Below are 17,543 nucleotides of genomic sequence, written 5' to 3'. Positions count from 1 at the left end.
AGGGATCTTGGTGCCATCAGATTAAGAATTCCATTGTAAATGCGCAAAGATCTTCCAGAGCTACCATAAGATTCTTTTACAGAAAAGGAGGTCAATATGTTCCTGCTGCTTCCCAGGTCTTTGTTGCAAAAATACTTCCACAATTGACGTATGGCACCCAGATATTTAATTGTCAAAAACTCAAGTCCCTGGAATCTGTACAAACTAAATTTTATCGTTCCCTACTAGGGTTACCTACCTGTGTCTCTAACACTGCCATTAGGCTGGAGGTTGGCCAACTCCCTATTAATGCCAGGATATGGATCCTGAAGATTCACTTCTGGCTAAAACTCATATTTTTCCCAGTGGGAGTGGCTCCATTGACTCTACTAGACCCGTTCCAGTCTAAATGGAGATTGTCGCTTTATGAAAAATTGAGGGGCCTGGGGCTTTCCTCACAAGAACTCATAGCCTTAGGCTTTGAGAAGGCTAAAATGATGGTGAGCCAGCGAATTGGAGATGTAGAGCTTCAGGACCATATGAGCAAGATAGATAAATATCCAGCTATCCAAGACTATGGAAAAGGGTTTAATCTAACCCCATATTTGCGGGACCTACAAATCGCAAAATATAGGCGGGCGTTTACCCTTACCAGATTTGATGTATTGCCATCTGCCTTACTAAAGGGCAGATACGAGGGCACACCCTATGCTGAACGAGTTTGCCCATGTGGTCTGAAGGAGGTGGAAACGGCTTCACATGTGCTGTTACACTGCGACCTTTACGGGGATATCAGGTTACTGTTTATCTCCCCTATCGTTCAGAAATTTCCAGGTCGATCTGAATCTCAGCGGCTGAAAATCCTACTAGGAGACAAAAACCCAGAAGTAACACTGAAAGTGGCCAAGTTTTCTGCGGCCGCGATCAAGCGGAGGGCATTAGCTGTAAAAAAGTAAAAGATCTGACCCCTGGATAAGCCCCCCCCCCTTTTTTAAGCCCATACATATACTGTAGTGCATATATGAGTATGTATATGTGTGTGGGTGTGTGTGTATATGTGTACTGTTTTTATGTAAAATTTACAACTTTTAATCGACACCATCATTCCCTTGTAAATTATTGCTGCCTTTTATGTTTTTTTCTTCTCTTCTGGTCTATGACCGTAATAAATTTATTCATTCATTCATTCATTCATTCAAATCCCCACATGGTCAAGAATTTCACTGGGTGAACTTGAGCCAGCCGCGGTCTCTCATCCTAACCTTCCTTGCATGATTGTCGTGGGGATTAAAGGAGGAAGAGTACACCACCTTGAGCTCTTTGGAGAAAAGAGTGGCCTTTAAATGCAATAAATAAATAAAATTAGCTGCATTGCACAGAGAAACCACCCACCCAATTTGTACTCCAATTTATTGGCCTCATCCAATCCACTAGAGTGCCAATATACAGTGGTGCCCCGCAAGACGAATGCCTCGCAAGACGGAAAACTCGCTAGACGAAAGAGTTTTCCGTTTTGGAGGTGCTTCGCAAAACGAATTTCCTATGGGCTTGCTTCGCAAGACGGAAATGTCTTGCGAGTTCCTGCGGGTTTTTCCCCCTCCCCCCCTTTTTCTAAGCCGCAAAGCCGCTTATCAGCTGATCCGATCAGCAGATAAGCCGCTAAAAGCCGCTAATAGCGCTAATCCGCTAATCCTTCAATGGGCTTGCTTCGCAAGACAAAAAAACCGCTAGATGAAGAGAATCACAGAACGGATTCTTTTCGTCTTGCGAGGCACCACTGTACCTGTTTAACATCCCCATGGCCTCACTTGCCTCAGGTGTAAATGAGAAGCAGAGCTTGGTGTGACCAATGGTGGCACGTGACTTCAAATCCCGAGGTGGCCTAACTCCCATGGGAGACCAGCTAGCACCCTACAGAACTTTGTGGCGCAGGTGTTACAGGGGTGAGCCATAGTGCCACAACAGAACTTTATAGAAGAAGCGCTTCAGGCAGGAACAGAATCCCGGAAATAGTATGCCTTCAGAAGGATGGCATGGTTGATGTTCTACAGAACTGGAAGCAAAGTAAGATTGGTTCCTGGAAGAGAAATGAAATTAGATTACCTACCATTTACACTCAGTGTGATAAATGTGGTTTGTGAGTCACCTGACTGCAGATAATGTAGTTGGCAGAACTCCCATATAGTCTCTACAGTGCATCAAAAGCTTCTCAACTGAGCCAGTGCTTTCTGCCGAAGTTTCCCATTGCTGAAATTCCAATGGCAGGCTTAATTCATGAGGGAATTAAAATGCCAAACTGAATTATGTTCACGAAGGGTCAAAGGTGCCGGTAGTGCATTTAGGGTCATTTCACAGGAAGACGTGGACATCTAGGTAGGCCCAGGATACCTGAAGGGGCTTGTGGTCCTCCATGGGTCAGAAGCATTCCTCGAGTTAATGAGGTGTCACCGTTCAGTTTCATGGGCCTGATTCTGCAGAACTCCATCCCGTTAGAAATCAGGCAAGCAGCCTTTTCCCTATTTTGTTTTTAATATGCCAACACAGCAATACACTACCATTTCTTACAAATGCAACTCTTTAAAAATAATACAAGGTTAAATGCACTTCGGCAAGTTACCAAGCATGAAGAAATGAAATGTACCAGGACTTCCGGTCAGTGCCAGTGATGAATGGCAGATTCCCTCCGAGCTCCGGAGGGAATCGGCTCCGCGGGGACTGGGTCTGCAACGACAGCAGCAAGAATACTTATTGCAAAGTATTGGAAGATGCAAGATTTGCCCACTTTGGAAGAATGGCAGATGAAGCTGATTGACTGTATGGGACTGGCAGAAATGACTGGCAGAATCCGTGACCAGGGAGAAGAGTCGGCAGAAGAAAATTGGGAAAAAATTAAGGATTATCTACAAAAATACTGTACAATTAAGGAATATTGAATGATGTTGGATTGAAATTAAGTGGTTTCTAGCTGTAATGGTAAAAGGAATATGATAAAATGGTTTTCTTTTTATAAGCAAGAACTTAAAGTTATAATAATCTAAGATGTTGGAGAGAAAATAAGGTGTTTTTTTTTCTTTTCTTTTTAAGCTGTAATGCTTTGAGATAAGGATTTGCTGTATAAATAATTTGAACTGGATATACAAGAAGGGGAGGTATGAGGAGGTCAGGGAAATATGTTATGAGAAAATAAGTTGTGAAATTTATGTGTTTTTAATGTGTTTTTTATGTTTGCTTTTTTCTTTTTGTTTGTAAAAAAATTGGAAACTCTAATAAATATTTAAAAAAAAAGAAATGAAATGTACCTTTCAGCCAACTGGGGAGTTGCTGTCAATTCCTGAGTCTGCCCTAAAATAATTACAGCCACATCTTGTGATCATTTATACCAAGACTATAAAGACCCTGTGCTAGCTTGTAGCTTATATATCTTTTATTATTGTTTGGAAAGTTCCTTTTAACTTGGAAGTATTAGCTTTGTAGAATACTTACGTGCACCTTTTGCTATAGCTGATCTGACCCCTCCCCCTTTTACAGGTAAAACCCAGGTGATGGGCGAAATCAAGATTGCTTTAAAGAAGGAAATGAAGACTGATGGGGAACAGCTGATAGTTGAGATCCTTCAGTGCAGAAATATCACCTACAAGTTTAAATCTCCAGATCACTTACCAGGTATCAATTGTAAACCAGCATTTTAATACATAAAATACGTTTTAAAATGAGTGGTAAACCCATAAGGATGGTAAGATTTCAATTTTGTTTTTAGTTATTGACACACATGTATCATATCCATTGCTTATAGCATTCATTCATTATTGTTTTCTCTACAGATGGTTGGGGGGGTGTTCCTAAAAATAAATAAGTGTAGTAGTAAAGGGGGGGGTGTCTTTCTGCCTAACCAGGCGTCTTCAGGAGAGAGCGATTTACAGCGACAAAGATGCAAGGTGCAGACAGGTACATAATGCTCTTCATTCAGCCCCCATGTCTCCCAAACTCCCCTCCCATTCCTTTTCCCCTTGAAGGGTCCCAGAGACTCATGTTGATGCCACATACATGGATCTGGACCATTGCAGGTGTGGCGGTGGTGAGGAGAGCTGCTCCTGGGGAAAGCAGGTCTGGCAGGTCTCTTCCCGCAGCACAAATAGCTCCCTCCCAAGAGTGCTTTGCAAGAGCTTTATTTACCTAGGTATTTGTGCTCGACACAATGCAAACTGGTAAATATCTCACCAGCCTCCTCCCTAATGGCTACTGAGAAGCATCATACATATAAAACATGTCATGTTGCTTTGTTGAAAGGCTTTGAAACGCCTCAGCGGCTTCTATGTAAGTTTGATTCCCATAGGAATCTGCCTAATATCAAGTCAGGCCATTGGTACATCTGGCTCAGTATTGTCTGCACCAGGGATGGGAATCCTGTGGCTCTCCAGATGTTTGGACTCCCATCAGTCCCAGCCAACATGGGTGATCCAAAAACATCTGGAGAGCTGCAGTTCCCCACCCCAGGTCTGAGCTGACTGGCAGCCTGGTTCTCCAGGATTTAAGAGAGGCATGTTTCTCAGCCCAATCTAGTCATGCTGGTGACTGAACCCGAGATTGTTTGCATGCAACGCATGTTACCTGACACTGAGTTTCACCCTTTTCTGAAAGGGATGAGGGAGGTGTTACCTACAGCAGACAAGAGGCCCTTTTACCATGTACCGTATTTTTCGTTCTATAGGACGCACATTTCCCCCTACAAAAATTAAGGGGAAATGTGTGTGCGTCCTATAGAGCGAATGCAGGCTGCACCGCTAAGCCCAAAGCCAGAACAGGAAGACGGAGCACTGCGGAGCACTCCGTCTCGCTGCTCTAGCTTGGGGACGGTGCCTTCACCCCGCTGTCCTGCAGAAGCTAGCAAGGCTGTTCCCAAGCCAGAACAGCGAGACGGAGGGCTCCGTCTCGCTGTTCTAGCTTGGGGATGGCTGCGCGCAAACCTCTGCAGGGCAGCGGGGCGCTGCGCTCCAAAGGCTTCAGGGATCTTTGAGCCTGGCGGTGGGGGAAAGCAGCGCTTCCCCCCACCGCCAGCCCCACAAGCTCTGGTGAATGTACCTTGAACGCACCTTGTTTTAGAGGGGGAGAACAAGAAAAAAAAAATTCCCCTGTTCTCCCCCTCCTATGGTCCGCTGCGTCCTATGGTCCGGTGCATCCAATGGAGCGAAAAATACGGTATTTAGCCATCTAGCTTTTTACATTTTTGGATCTGCTTAGCAGTTGGACTGTAATGATCACGGGACTCAGAATTCAAAATTTAAAATCTCACTCCTCTCCAAACTTAAAGTGCTTCAAGTCAAGAGTGGCAAACCTCTTTATGACAGGAAAGCTATTCCTTTCTAAGGTAGCATTATCCAAAAAGAACTGAAATAGCATAGAATAATTATATGTCAATACCTGTTTCTGCTTGAAGTACCTCTGGTTTGTTTCCTTTTCCAGAAAAATAATGTGCAGTTTTTTTCATCTCAGCTTCATCTCTTATATGAAAGATTTCTAAACTATTTCATTCAGTAAATTTATGTACTCATTGGGAAAGAATTTGCTTTCAGGGCTCTGAATTTCAGAGCACTTCATCAGCTCTCCTGGAATTACCTCATTTTGATATCGAGGGAAACAGCAGAGAGAAGTTTCCCTCATCTTAAATAACCATTAACTAATTTAATGCTAAATGTGTTAGCAGCAAAGACACCTAATGAGGTTTTGTATGACAGGTTGAACTGCTTATTTGAACAGATCTGTATGTGAAGCTGTACGTTGTCAACCTTGCAACTCAAAAGAGAGTAATTAAGAAGAAAACAAGAGTATGCAGGCATGACCGAGAGCCTTCATTCAATGAAACATTTCGATTCAGTTTGAGTCCCACTGGGCATTCTCTCCAGGTAAGCCTCCATCTTAATGCAAACTGAAGGTTATGCTTTCTGCACTGGGCATTTGAGACTCCCTTTCTCTCACTTACTTATTTACTTAACCTTAATTATTTGCCATTTCCCGAAAAGCAAATTAAATGTTACAGTGTGAGAGTTACATGAACACAATGTTGTTGTGTTTGTTCTTCAAGCCTGGAACTCCCTCAACTTAGAACGTTCTTGGCTGCTCTAAGTATCAAAAGATAGTATGGATTGTAAGAAAGAAGTAAACAGAATTTGCAGAGAGAATAAATAAATTTGTATGATCTTCACAACTGAAGCCTTTGGCAGGATGTTCCTCATAAAATGGAACAAGGAAGCATAAATGTTCAATGAGTGGCCACCTAACGGAGGCCTCTTTCTTGGGTGTTGGCAGTTCAGGTTCACACTCGGCCATGACAGTCTCTGGGTGGTTTGCCTAGCCTAGGCTAGCCTAGCCTAATGTGTAGCCTAACCTCATGGACAGAGTTCTTGTGAGGAGGGGGGAAATCTCAGACTCAGCTCTTCAGGACAGAGAGATAAATGTGTCATAACAAATACCACTCCCCCCCTAACTTATTTTAGCTAGAGGTGGTCACACATACAATATGATCATAATACAGTGGTACCTCGGGTTACATATGCTTCAGGTTACAGACTCTGCTAACCCAGAAAAAAGTACCTCGGGTTAAGAACTTTTCTTCAGGATGAGAACAGAAATCAGGCTCTGGCAGCGCGGCGGCGGGAGGCCCCATTAGCTAAAGTGGTGCTTCAGGTTAAGAACAGTTTCAGGTTAAGAACAGACCTCCGGAACGAATTAAGTACTTAACCCGAGGTACCATAGTAGACATTATAACAGACACGTATAACAATAAATTATATGTATATGGACAACCTATACATGGAAATGTGTCAGGAGATCTCAAGGACACAAACAACTTGTCCAAAGCCATTCATCGTCCCTTGGAATGTGCAGCCACAATAAGTGTTGGGTGCATTTTGTGACACGATCTTGGTTCCCATAGCCAACAGACAGCATGCCGCACCTTCTGCAGCAATGATCAGGGCCATGTTCCAGGGCTTTAGATCTTTTTACCAGAACGGTGAATATCTGTCCAACCCTCTGTTCTCTTCCCAGATACTCCTTGTTTCCAATGGAGGAAAGTTTATGAAGAAGACCTTGATTGGTGAGGCATATATCTGGCTTGACAAAGTGGACCTCAGGAAAAGAATAGTAAACTGGCACAAACTTTTGGTCAGCTCAACACAAACACATTGAGGAAAGATTTCTTCTTGGGCCATCAAGCCTTGGCAAAGTCTGCTTGTAGGATTCCAAGACTCTACTTTGATATTGTGTTTAGCTAGGCTTTCAGAATATGAAGTAGGAGGAGAAAGTTCTGGGCTATTTAGCACACTTTCATGAGGGCTAGTCAACTTGTTTTGCTGTGTTTTTTAAAAACAAATCAGCAGAGCTTAATAAACCAACCACCCTAAGCCCAGAAATTAAAATGAGTCTGCTTGAAAAAGGAGACTTGTGTGAGGGTTCTGTGATGTTAGAATCTGAAGAGGAATAATAACACCATGCAGTTGAAGGCAGGTGTTAATGCAGAGAATTTGGCTGCAGCTGGAGGCAGAATCTTTCTGCGAGAGCAATCTGGCTCACGGTGCAATTTCCTAAGAGATCATGATATGCAAAAGTACCTGAAGCAACTGCCTTTCCAGTTCTCCCTTATCTGAAGACTTATCTGAAGATCCATGGTCTTAATGTAAGAATATATTTGCTGTGGTGAGATGATGCCCCAGGAGGCAAATGGTGGGGTAATTAGTTTTTAATTTAAATGGTGGCAATGTTTCTCTTTCATGTTATTTTTTTTCTCTTTGCTAATTATATGCTTTGGCGTTTAAATTGAGAATAGTAATCTCTGTCTTTTCCCATGTTAGTCTTGGAGAATTACCATCTCGGACTGTAAAGTACAGAAAGCACAAGAATAGTTGTCATTTTGGAAAGAGTAAAGGGGGCAGTTGGAGCCATATCAGGAGAAGAGAAATTGCTTTTATGGTATAGAAGAGATTGCGATTCAGCCTACTGTGAACGACTGTTTTCCGTAGTTTTGCTAAAATGGCGTTGGTTCTAAGGGCTTTTGAGCACTGAGGTGAATATTGTGGCTTCACTATCTGTTTGTCTTGCCTTTGTGAACTTCAAGGAGTCACTGTTTCCAACTGTATGAAATAGTCCACATGTTAGAACAAGTGATGCTGTTTATGTGACCGTGTGCTACAGGCTCCTTCTCATCTGCATGAAGTTGCAAACATTCTGCTCACAAAGCGTTGAAGGAGATCACTGAAAGACAGACTTTGGATTGTAAGGTCAAATACTGCATATAAAATGAATATCCATTCCTAACTTGGCAGCATTCATTGCCGTGAGCTACAAGCTTTCTTAAAGGCATGGAACATGAAACTGCATTGGTGGCTTCCAGGGGAAAAAAATGGAAACACAATTGGTCCCTTATTGTGTTGATTTGCTTTATATTACAGTATTTTAATTGACAATGGGCATGCAATTGCACTATGCCAAACTGTTCCTTGAAGCTGAAATGGTTAAACAGTAGTAGCAGCAAGTATGTGCAGAAGAATCATAGAATTGTGGAGTTGGAAGGAACCGCAAAGGTCACGTAGTCCAACCCCCTGCAAGGCAGGAAACTTCTGCCCAGTCTTGGGCTCGAACCCACAGCCCTGAGATTAAGAGTCTCATGCTCTACTGACTGAGCTATCCCAGAAATATCCGCACATTTTATCCCGACTGTAAAATAGGTAATGATTGGGAGGAAGGAGAGCATACAAACGTAATTAGGTGTTCTTACTCAGATTTCATCTGCCTGTCTCCTGTCTGCCTGAATTTCAGTCCAATTCTTTGGAGCAATAGCGCTGCCCTCCTGCCCAAAGTGCTGTGTCATGTGGAAATTGCCTGCTACCAAATACCTCATCTCCCTTATCCTTATTTTAAAAATCTCATGGCATCTGGGTTTGTATTTTCTGAAACAGCGAATTTCAATTGCTAAGCAAAGTCTTTCTTTTTTTAAAAAAAAAAAGTGATATATGCAATTTTGCGCAAATGGCTGGCAATTTTGTTCTTGCTAAAATTTATGACAAAGGTGGTGAATCGTATAGCGGTTGCCATGGAGATTTCCAGCAGCAGCAAGCGCCAAGTGGGAGGCTTGCTAGTAAACCTCTAATTATCACTATTAATTGATAAAGCAAGACTGCTGTTGCCACATGCTGTTCTGTGGATTGGATGACAAATTGAGAAGCAAGGGAACAGCTTTGTGTTAATAGCAGATATTTATTTGCAATTCTTTATTCGCAGCGTTGCTGTTGTGGCTTCAGCTGCCCCTTGTTCAGCAACTTCTGCCACCAGGCATCAGGTCCCAGGGCAATGGTGCTCCAAGCCTTGGGAGCCAAGCTCTCCACAAGTCAAATGCACCAGCGAATGTTTGCGGGAATTTGTGCTTGTGAGGAAAGGCAGGGTCTGCTAGCAACAGCATGTTGAAGGTCATTAGGGTTATAATCTCTCTTCATTGTATCCCGCATCTCACAAAGAGCTAGAGAAGGGGTTTGACGTTCCCCGAGCCACGAATGCATCAGTGCTGAGACTGAAGACGTCTGCAGAGTGTGCCAAGTTCCTTTTGACCAAACGTCTGGGTTGTACTGGAATCATTCTATGCAACAATGAACCACGTTTAAATGCAGCTTTCTTTTTATGAATGAAGGCAACAAAAACCCTTCTTGTGGCAATTATTTTTTTAAAGGAAAAAAAATTCACAGGGACTTTGGGTATTTGTGAAAATGTATGAATACTTCATCTGTTTTCCTTCTTTGTTGTTTTATTTTGCGGGGGGGGGGGGGAATCTTTTTCTTTGTTTCTTTGTTTGTTCTGTCAGACAGAAGCACTTAAATGTGGCCAGGCCTCTTAACTTGGAATAGATGAATGTTCTCCAATTGTGGGTTTCTTTAAAGGTATGGATTGTTCATGGCACAATGCGCTTTATTTACTATAGAGCTATAGATATTTACTATATAGATCTAGATATTGCCCACAAGTCTGCCAAGCTAGAGATATAAGTTGTGTTGTACAAAAAGCCTTGTACAGAATGAAAAAAACAAGCTTGAAGTATGAGCTAAAGCACAGGGTGTGTGTGTATTTAACAAATGATAGGTTGTTCCTCGAAAGGGATCGTTTCTTTCCTTCGTTCTTGTGACTGATGGCCAGATCTTGCTTTATTTCCCTGGATCCAAACAACATTGATCTGTTTTGTTGTTATGATCATCCTTTAAAGGGATAGTATCCAGGAGCAATATAAATGCTGTGGCTTTTTATCAGTGTCCACTCACTGCCCCACCACTTAAACTTGTACCACTGTTTTCAATACACAGAAGAAGAATTAGGGTACCTCATCGTGTGCACACGGGAGACATTTCCAGGAACCTCGTTGTAAACTGAGTTCCTTTTCTATATGCCTAATAGTTGATTGTTTGGGGCAGCCGGGTGGGGAGGGTTAGTACAGTAGCTGGTAACCAGCTGATATTGCTTCTTTCTGTCAGGACGAAGAAGTAAAATGTAAACACTTCTTATATATTGCTCAATATAGAATTATTTAATTAGCGTTTAGTTTCCTGGAGATTTCATACAGATGTTAATAGTATATTTTTTATCTTTTTATTTAAATCATACCTGATACTATACCAAGTGCTTTATTTCCCTTGCTAAGAGTCCACAGTCCCCCCGGAGTGTCTATATATGTACATACATATATCTATATGTGATGGGGAAATAATCAAATATTCTCAGTGGTGAAGAAACTGAAGGATCTACTAGCATCACACGAAGGAGGCTCTTCACACATCCGAGTCAATTTCCAACGCAGGACCAATCTCTTCAGTTAGAAGAATCTGTTGGACTAAAATAATAAAATCTGGATACTCTCTCTTTAAATCATAAGTTGCATTTTGATGTTTTCTCTGATTATTTCTTTGACAAAATAATGAACACACTAATGGGTTTTAAAATATGTGCTATATATATAATATATATATATATATAATATAATATATATATCATGAACTTGGACTAGGTGATCTGAAGAAAGCTGTTTTCTTAATTTGTAAATATGCATTTTTGTATTGAGCAGCAAACCAGGTTTGGATTCCGAATTCCCCCTGGCGTCCCAAGCATGTCTCCCTCCCTCCACGTGAACTGTGTCTTGTATAGATGTCAAGTGGCTGGTGCAGGTGCTCAGCAGTCGCTGGCAACCATGGGTGCCATCATCCTACCAGACAACATGAACAGCATCCCTGGCATTGGAGAGGGTGCGATGGGGGTGACTGTTGAGAACAACTACCCCGGGCATAAAATTTAAAATGCAACAGCCACCATCAGTAGTCTTTGGGGAGATGTAATATATTTCCACGGTGAATGTTGCATGTGTCAATGGTGGTTGATTAATATTTCTTTTTCACTTGAATGAATAATTAATTATTCTTTGTTTTTTGCCTTCTAATCCTCCAAGAAAAGAAAGATACAAAATTTGTTCCAAAAGTTGTACAAAACAAAGCAAACAAAACGAACTTAACGAACTGTATAAAGAGGGGAAGAAATGCTTGTAAATCGGTCTCGATTTTCACTCTATGTATAAAATCCATGTCATGGTTTTGTGATTGTATACAGGACGTATCTTGAGAACTTATGCAAATTGTGTTGTATAAAGGCTGTTTAATCCAGTCTGGCTAATAAATATTTAAAATCTCTAGTTTGGGGTCCTTTCCCACTACTAAATTCTCCTGCTGCAGCTGGCAAATACGTCAGTAACTCTAGCCCAAGAAATGGAGAAGCATCTGTGAAATGGGACAATTGGTTTACAGTTGAAATAATTTCAGTTTGAGGTGCCCGCCTGCATGGAATGGGCGGGAACCTTAATGATGGCAGAAGTATAAAACGGGGGGGGGGGAGGAGAAACACCCCCCTCCAAAAAAAGAAGCAGTGTAATGAAGACTAAATATGCTCTGCAGTTATGGAATGTCAGCTGACTCCTGTGTAGTGAAATAGAATATCTTGGAAGAATCAGAGAATTGGAAGAGACATTGAGGCAATGTAAGAATCTCAATGATAGCATTCCCTGACACAGTCCACAACCTTCCGAGGGAGTCAGAAAGTTCTTCCTGATGTTTAGACGGAATCTCCTTCAGTCCTTCCCTCCAGAGCAGGAGAAAACAACTTGTTCCCTGGTCCACATGAAAGCCCTTGAGATATTTGAAGATGGCTATCTTATCTCCTCTCAGTCTCTTCTTTTCCGGGTTAAACACACTCGACTCTTTCAGCCATTCCACATAAGGCTAGGTAGTGTGCTCTTTGCAATATGGTGCCCTTCTACAACCCTGTGCACAATGATGTTGCGTCATGATGCACCCTTTTCTGATGAGCTAAACATAACCCCTGTGATAATAGCCAATCGACTTGGAACCTTCGCAGGAAGAAGCCGCGGAGCAACATCAGCGGAAATACCTGTTTATTGCAGGTATTAGAGTTCATTGGATCAAAGTCAGGACTTGTATGCATTTGAGACTTACAAACAAGTAGACTTGATTTATGTAATGACCAGTTCAGAATTTCAGCAGCGATGTTCATTGTGACTGAGGGTCTCCTAAAGCATGCGTCATGCTTCCTTGATGTAGGCTCTGATTAGACACCCTTGTCTAATAATAATAATAATAATAATAATAATAATAATAATAATAATAATAATAATAATAATAATAATTTATTATTTATACCCCGCCCATCTGGCTGGGCCTCCCCAGCCACTCTGGGCGGCTTCCATAGAAACCAAAAATACAGTAAAATATCACATGTTAAAAACTTCCCTGAACAAGGCTGCCTTAAGATGTCTTCTGAATGTCAGGTAGTTGTTTATCGCTTTGACATCTGCTGGAAGGGCGTTCCACAGGGCGGGTGCCACTACCGAGAAGGCCTTCTGCCTGGTTCCCTGTAGCTTTGCTTCTCGCAATGAGGGAACCGCCAGAAGGCCCTCGGTGCTGGACCTCAGTGTCCGGGTAGAACGATGGGGGTGGAGATTCTCCTTCAGGTATACTGGACCGAGGCCGTTTAGGGCTTTAAAGGTCAGCACCAACACTTTGAATTGTGCTCGGAAACGTACTGGGAGCCAATGTAGGTCTTTCAAGACCGGTGTTATATGGTCCCGGCGGCCGCCCCCAGTCACCAGTCTAGCTGCCGCATTCTGGATTAGTTGTAGTTTCCGAGGCACCTTCAAAGGTAGCCCCACGTAGAGTGCATTGCAGTAGTCCAAGCGGGAGATAACCAGAGCATGTACCACTCTGGCGAGACAGTCCGCATCCAGTCTAAGGTCAATTCCTGTAGCACTGAGGGGTTAGGCAGCCAGAGAACATAAATGGGGAACTCCAGCAGCAAGTCCCAGCCACCATGCTCTCTGCAACACTATAGTTGCTTACCCAAGTAAGGAACTGCATTGCAGATACTCATAGGGTAGTCTTACATCTAACTCAGCAGGGATCAGGTAGCACATGGAGCCTATAAGGGTCTACATGATTCCATTAAACTGCTAACTCTAGCTTGTCTCCTCATTCTGGGCAATGTGTCTACCTCCAGTTTTCAAACTATCAGCCTTTACATAAGACCTTTCAGGTCCGGATAACAGTGGCATGAACAGGTATAGGAGGCTTATTGAAATGAGCAGATCTCGCTTCTTAGTTAGCATGGGCAGGAAAGGTTGTGCTTGTGCAAATACCTATTACCAGAAAACAATTTCAGGCACTGTATTGCTGCATCTGGTCTTGCACCTGCAAATCTGGGTTTGCAGCTGCTTGGTCAGAGCTAGGGACGACACAGTAGGTCAGTGTGTCTAGCTGTTAACCGGAAGGTTGGTGGTTCGAGCCCACCCAGGGATGGCTGTGGGCAGGGTTCCTGCACTGCATTGCAGGGTTTGGACTTGATGACGCACAGGGGTCCCTTTGCAGTTCTATGATTTCCAGTTTCTGTGGGAGAATCCAGCAGCAGGCAGATCAGAACATGTCAGAAGTTCTCTAGTGGAACATGCTGGAAACAGCTACGTATGGGAGTATTTTCCTAGCTGGCTCAAGAGTACCTGTGAGTTCTGTTACTGAAAAGACAGTTTTGTGGCACATTAGAATGTGAGCACTGCAACGCACTAGCAGTGCACCTTTTTCAGTCACACACAAGAGGGTTTCAGTCACACACAAGAGAGCCGCTCGGCTGGAACACGGTGGACTTCAGTCAGGAGGGCATGCTATGAACATACAGATTAAGGGCACAGCCACACCATATATTCCCCAAAAGAACAGTTGACTACCCCCCCTCCCAAGAATCATGGGAACTGTAGTTTGCTGTGGGTGCTGGGAAATGTAGCTCTGGCAGGGGCTGAAGTACAATTCCCAAGATTCTTTGGGGAGAGAATTGTGCCTTGAATGTATGGGATGGAAGTGACCATAGATGAGCTTGTTTAACAGGGGTAGGAACCCCAATAGACCAAACTCTCGTCCCTGTAGTGGGGAAGTGAGGCCAGTCGCAAGTCAGCTGATTACACATTTAAATCCAAAGGGGAGCTCTATCTGGCACATTCTCAGAAATGCCTGAAGAAGGTAATGCTGTGGTGTCCTGGTCCAGACTAGGGAATGTGGCCCTCCATCCCTCTCTATCTGGCCCTCAGAACTCTGACTTGGCCAAGCTTCCTCTTCCCACTCCTCCCTGAGTGCCTGGCTGAAATGTGATGGTGAGCTGTCCTAAGGCCTCTTTTTCCTTGCTTGGCGGATAGAGAGAGGGGCAAGTGCAGGCATCTCTGACTTCACTGTGCAGCTGCAGGGAAGCCTGTGGCGCAAAGGTAAGTGACATCCATTGTCCTCCTGCTTCTGCCCCCAGCTGCCTTTGGCTGGCCTCCCTTGGGCCAAAGGAGACTCCCCACTCTGGCCGCCTCCTTCAAACGCTGGAGAAGGAGCTGCTCTGGAGTGACTAGTGGTGAAAAACACCATTTCACTCAACTGAGAGGAGGGAGATTCAGAGAGGTGACATTTGCAGCATACTTTTAAAGCACTTTTAACAGCCCTTTGTTAATTTTAAAAATAATAATATTTCAGTTGGGAAAAAAATTAAAATGGAAATAAAGTGAATGGGTTTTTTAAAAATAAATAAAAAGGGAGAGGAAAATGCATATATTATACTGCTATATATGCAAACTACTACAATTCCATATATGCATATATAAGTGTTATTATCCAAATGCATACATGGTTATTTATAACCTACTGTATATATATTTTTAATAATAATAATATCTTTATTGGCATTGCCCCCTTCGGGGACAACGAATTTACTCAACTGATGGGAGGGAGATTCAGAGAGGTGACATTTGTAGCATACTTTTAAAGTACTTTTATACCACTTGAAGAGTTCTTTGTTTAAAAAAAAATTAAGACTATTTCAGCTGAACAAAATAAAATGAAAATAAAAAGCAAATGGATTTTTAAAAAATAAAAAGGGGAGAAGCATATTATACCTCTATACAGTGCTTTTTTTCTGGGAGGATGCAAGCGATGAATCTAACAGGAGAAGAGTATTATTTTTTTTTTAAAAAAAAAAGGTTCTTCTATAGTATGGCGAACTCAGTTCTGTTGCTACCCCGATGGCGGCCTCATTTCCTGGGAGAGACAAAATGGTTTTGAAGCAAGAGTCCCTTAGACAATAAAATTTAATCAAGGATTTGAGGAAAAATCGCCTTTATTTTATATAGCTGTATAGCCAGTCCCCAGTCCCAATGGACTGAGGCAAAGTATGCAATTCAGACCAGACTATTTATACATTTTGAAAGGCAAGCCCCTCGTGACGTAGGAGCAATTAAAACCCAGCTTTTTTACATAATTTACGACTCGGGATGCACAGGATACAATTTGGCAATCAACCAATTCCGGAGGCTCTGATCTTCAAACTGTCTTTCAACTTCCCCTTTGATGACTTGTCAACTTCCTCTAGTGGTTCAACTGGCCAGGTCAGGTCAGGTGGGCTTAATTCACTCTTTACAAGTTCCTAGGCTGGGGCAGCGTAAACTTTTTACCTCTTGGGTGAACTGCAAATTACTGCAGAGGGAAAGTTTCCCTTTTCACATCCCTTTGTTTTCAAGCTTAGATACATCTGCAAACTTGGTTATTTTCTACTCAATTTTGTGGTTCAGAATAAATTCTATTTGGCTCTGTTTCAGGACTTTTTCTGTGGGTTTCAGACATGTGGTTTGTATATTTATGTATGTGTTTGCTTGGTACATTTGTGAACATTTATTTATTTTATCTATTTTATCTTGGTACACTTGTGAACATCTATTGGTACATTTGTGAACATCTCCTGCCAACCTAGAAGTTCGAAAGCACATCAAAGTGCAAGTAGATAAATAGGTAGCGCTCCGGTGGGAAGGTAAACGGCATTTCCATGCGCTGCTCTGGTTCGCCACATGCGCTGCTCTGGTTCTGCTGGCCACATGACCAGGAAAAACTGTCTGTGGACAAACGTTGGCTCCCTCGGCCAGTAAAGCGAGATGAGCGCCTCAACTCCAGAGTCGTCCACAACTGGACTTAACAGTCAGGGGGTCAGGGGTCCCTTTACCTTTACCTTTTATTTTATATATAAGACCTTAAAATTCTCATAACAAATCCATACTGAATCCAGGATAATAATAATAATAATAATAATAATAATAATAATAATAATAATTTATTATTTATACCCCGCCCATCTGGCTGGGTTTCCCCAGCCACTCTGGGCAGCTTCCAAAAGAATATTAAAATACTGTGATACATCAAACATTAAAAGCTTCCCTAAACAGGGCTGCCTTCAGATGTCTTCCAAAAGTCTGGTAGTTGTTGTTCTCTTTGACATCTGGTGGGAGGGTGTTCCACAGGGAAGGCGCCACTACCGAGAAGGCCCTCTGCCTGGTTCCCTGTAACTTGGCTTCTCGCAGTGAGGGAACTGCCAGAAGACCCTCGGTGCTGGACCTCAGTGTCCAGGTAGAACGATGGAGGTGGAGACGCTCCTTCAGGTATACTGGACCGAGGCCGTTTAGGGCTTTAAAGGTCAGCACCAACACTTTGAATTGTGCTCGGAAACGTACTGGGAGTCAATGTAGGTCTTTCAAGACCGGTGTTATATGGTCTCGGCGGCCGCTCCCAGTCACCAGTCTAGCTGCTACATTCTGGATTAGTTGTAGTTTCCGGGTCACCTTCAAAGGTAGCCCCACGTAGAGCGCATTGCAGTAGTCCAAGCGGGAGATAACCAGAGCATGCACCACTCTGGCGAGACAGTCCGTGGGCAGGTAGGGTCTTTGCCTGTGTACCAGATGGAGCTGGTAGACAGCTGCCATGGACACAGAATTGACCTGTGCCTCCATGGACAGCTGTGAGTCCAAAATGACTCCCAGGCTGCGCACCTGGTCCTTCAGGGGCACAGTTACCCCATTCAGGACCAGGGAATCCTCCACACCTGCCCGCCTCCTGTCCCCCAGAAACAGTACTTCTGTCTTGTCAGGATTCAACCTCAATCTGGAGTTAGGAGACTCAGTTAGGAGT

The 17,543-nt window shown here is 43.0% G+C and overlaps 1 protein-coding gene across 4 annotated transcripts in view; it reads left to right on the top strand.

Annotated features, from left to right (window-relative positions):
• PCLO (piccolo presynaptic cytomatrix protein) overlaps nt 1–11,692 on the top strand; it is a 243,460-nt gene extending 231,768 nt beyond the window's left edge. For all 4 annotated transcript variants that reach the window (XM_083503300.1, XM_083503299.1, XM_083503298.1 and 1 more), the window contains 3 exons: nt 3,508–3,642; nt 5,734–5,879; nt 7,024–11,692. In XM_083503300.1, the coding sequence (XP_083359426.1) occupies nt 3,508–3,642; nt 5,734–5,879; nt 7,024–7,164 (422 nt within the window). In that variant the 3' untranslated portion in view covers nt 7,165–11,692. The remainder of the gene's footprint in view (nt 1–3,507; nt 3,643–5,733; nt 5,880–7,023) is intronic.
• Nucleotides 11,693–17,543: the final 5,851 nt, after the last annotated feature.

The sequence above is a fragment of the Podarcis liolepis genome (genome assembly GCF_965112155.1).
Source record: "Podarcis liolepis genome assembly, chromosome: 5".
NCBI lineage: Eukaryota > Metazoa > Chordata > Lepidosauria > Squamata > Lacertidae > Podarcis > Podarcis liolepis.
This window is presented reverse-complemented; position numbering and strand designations above follow the sequence as displayed.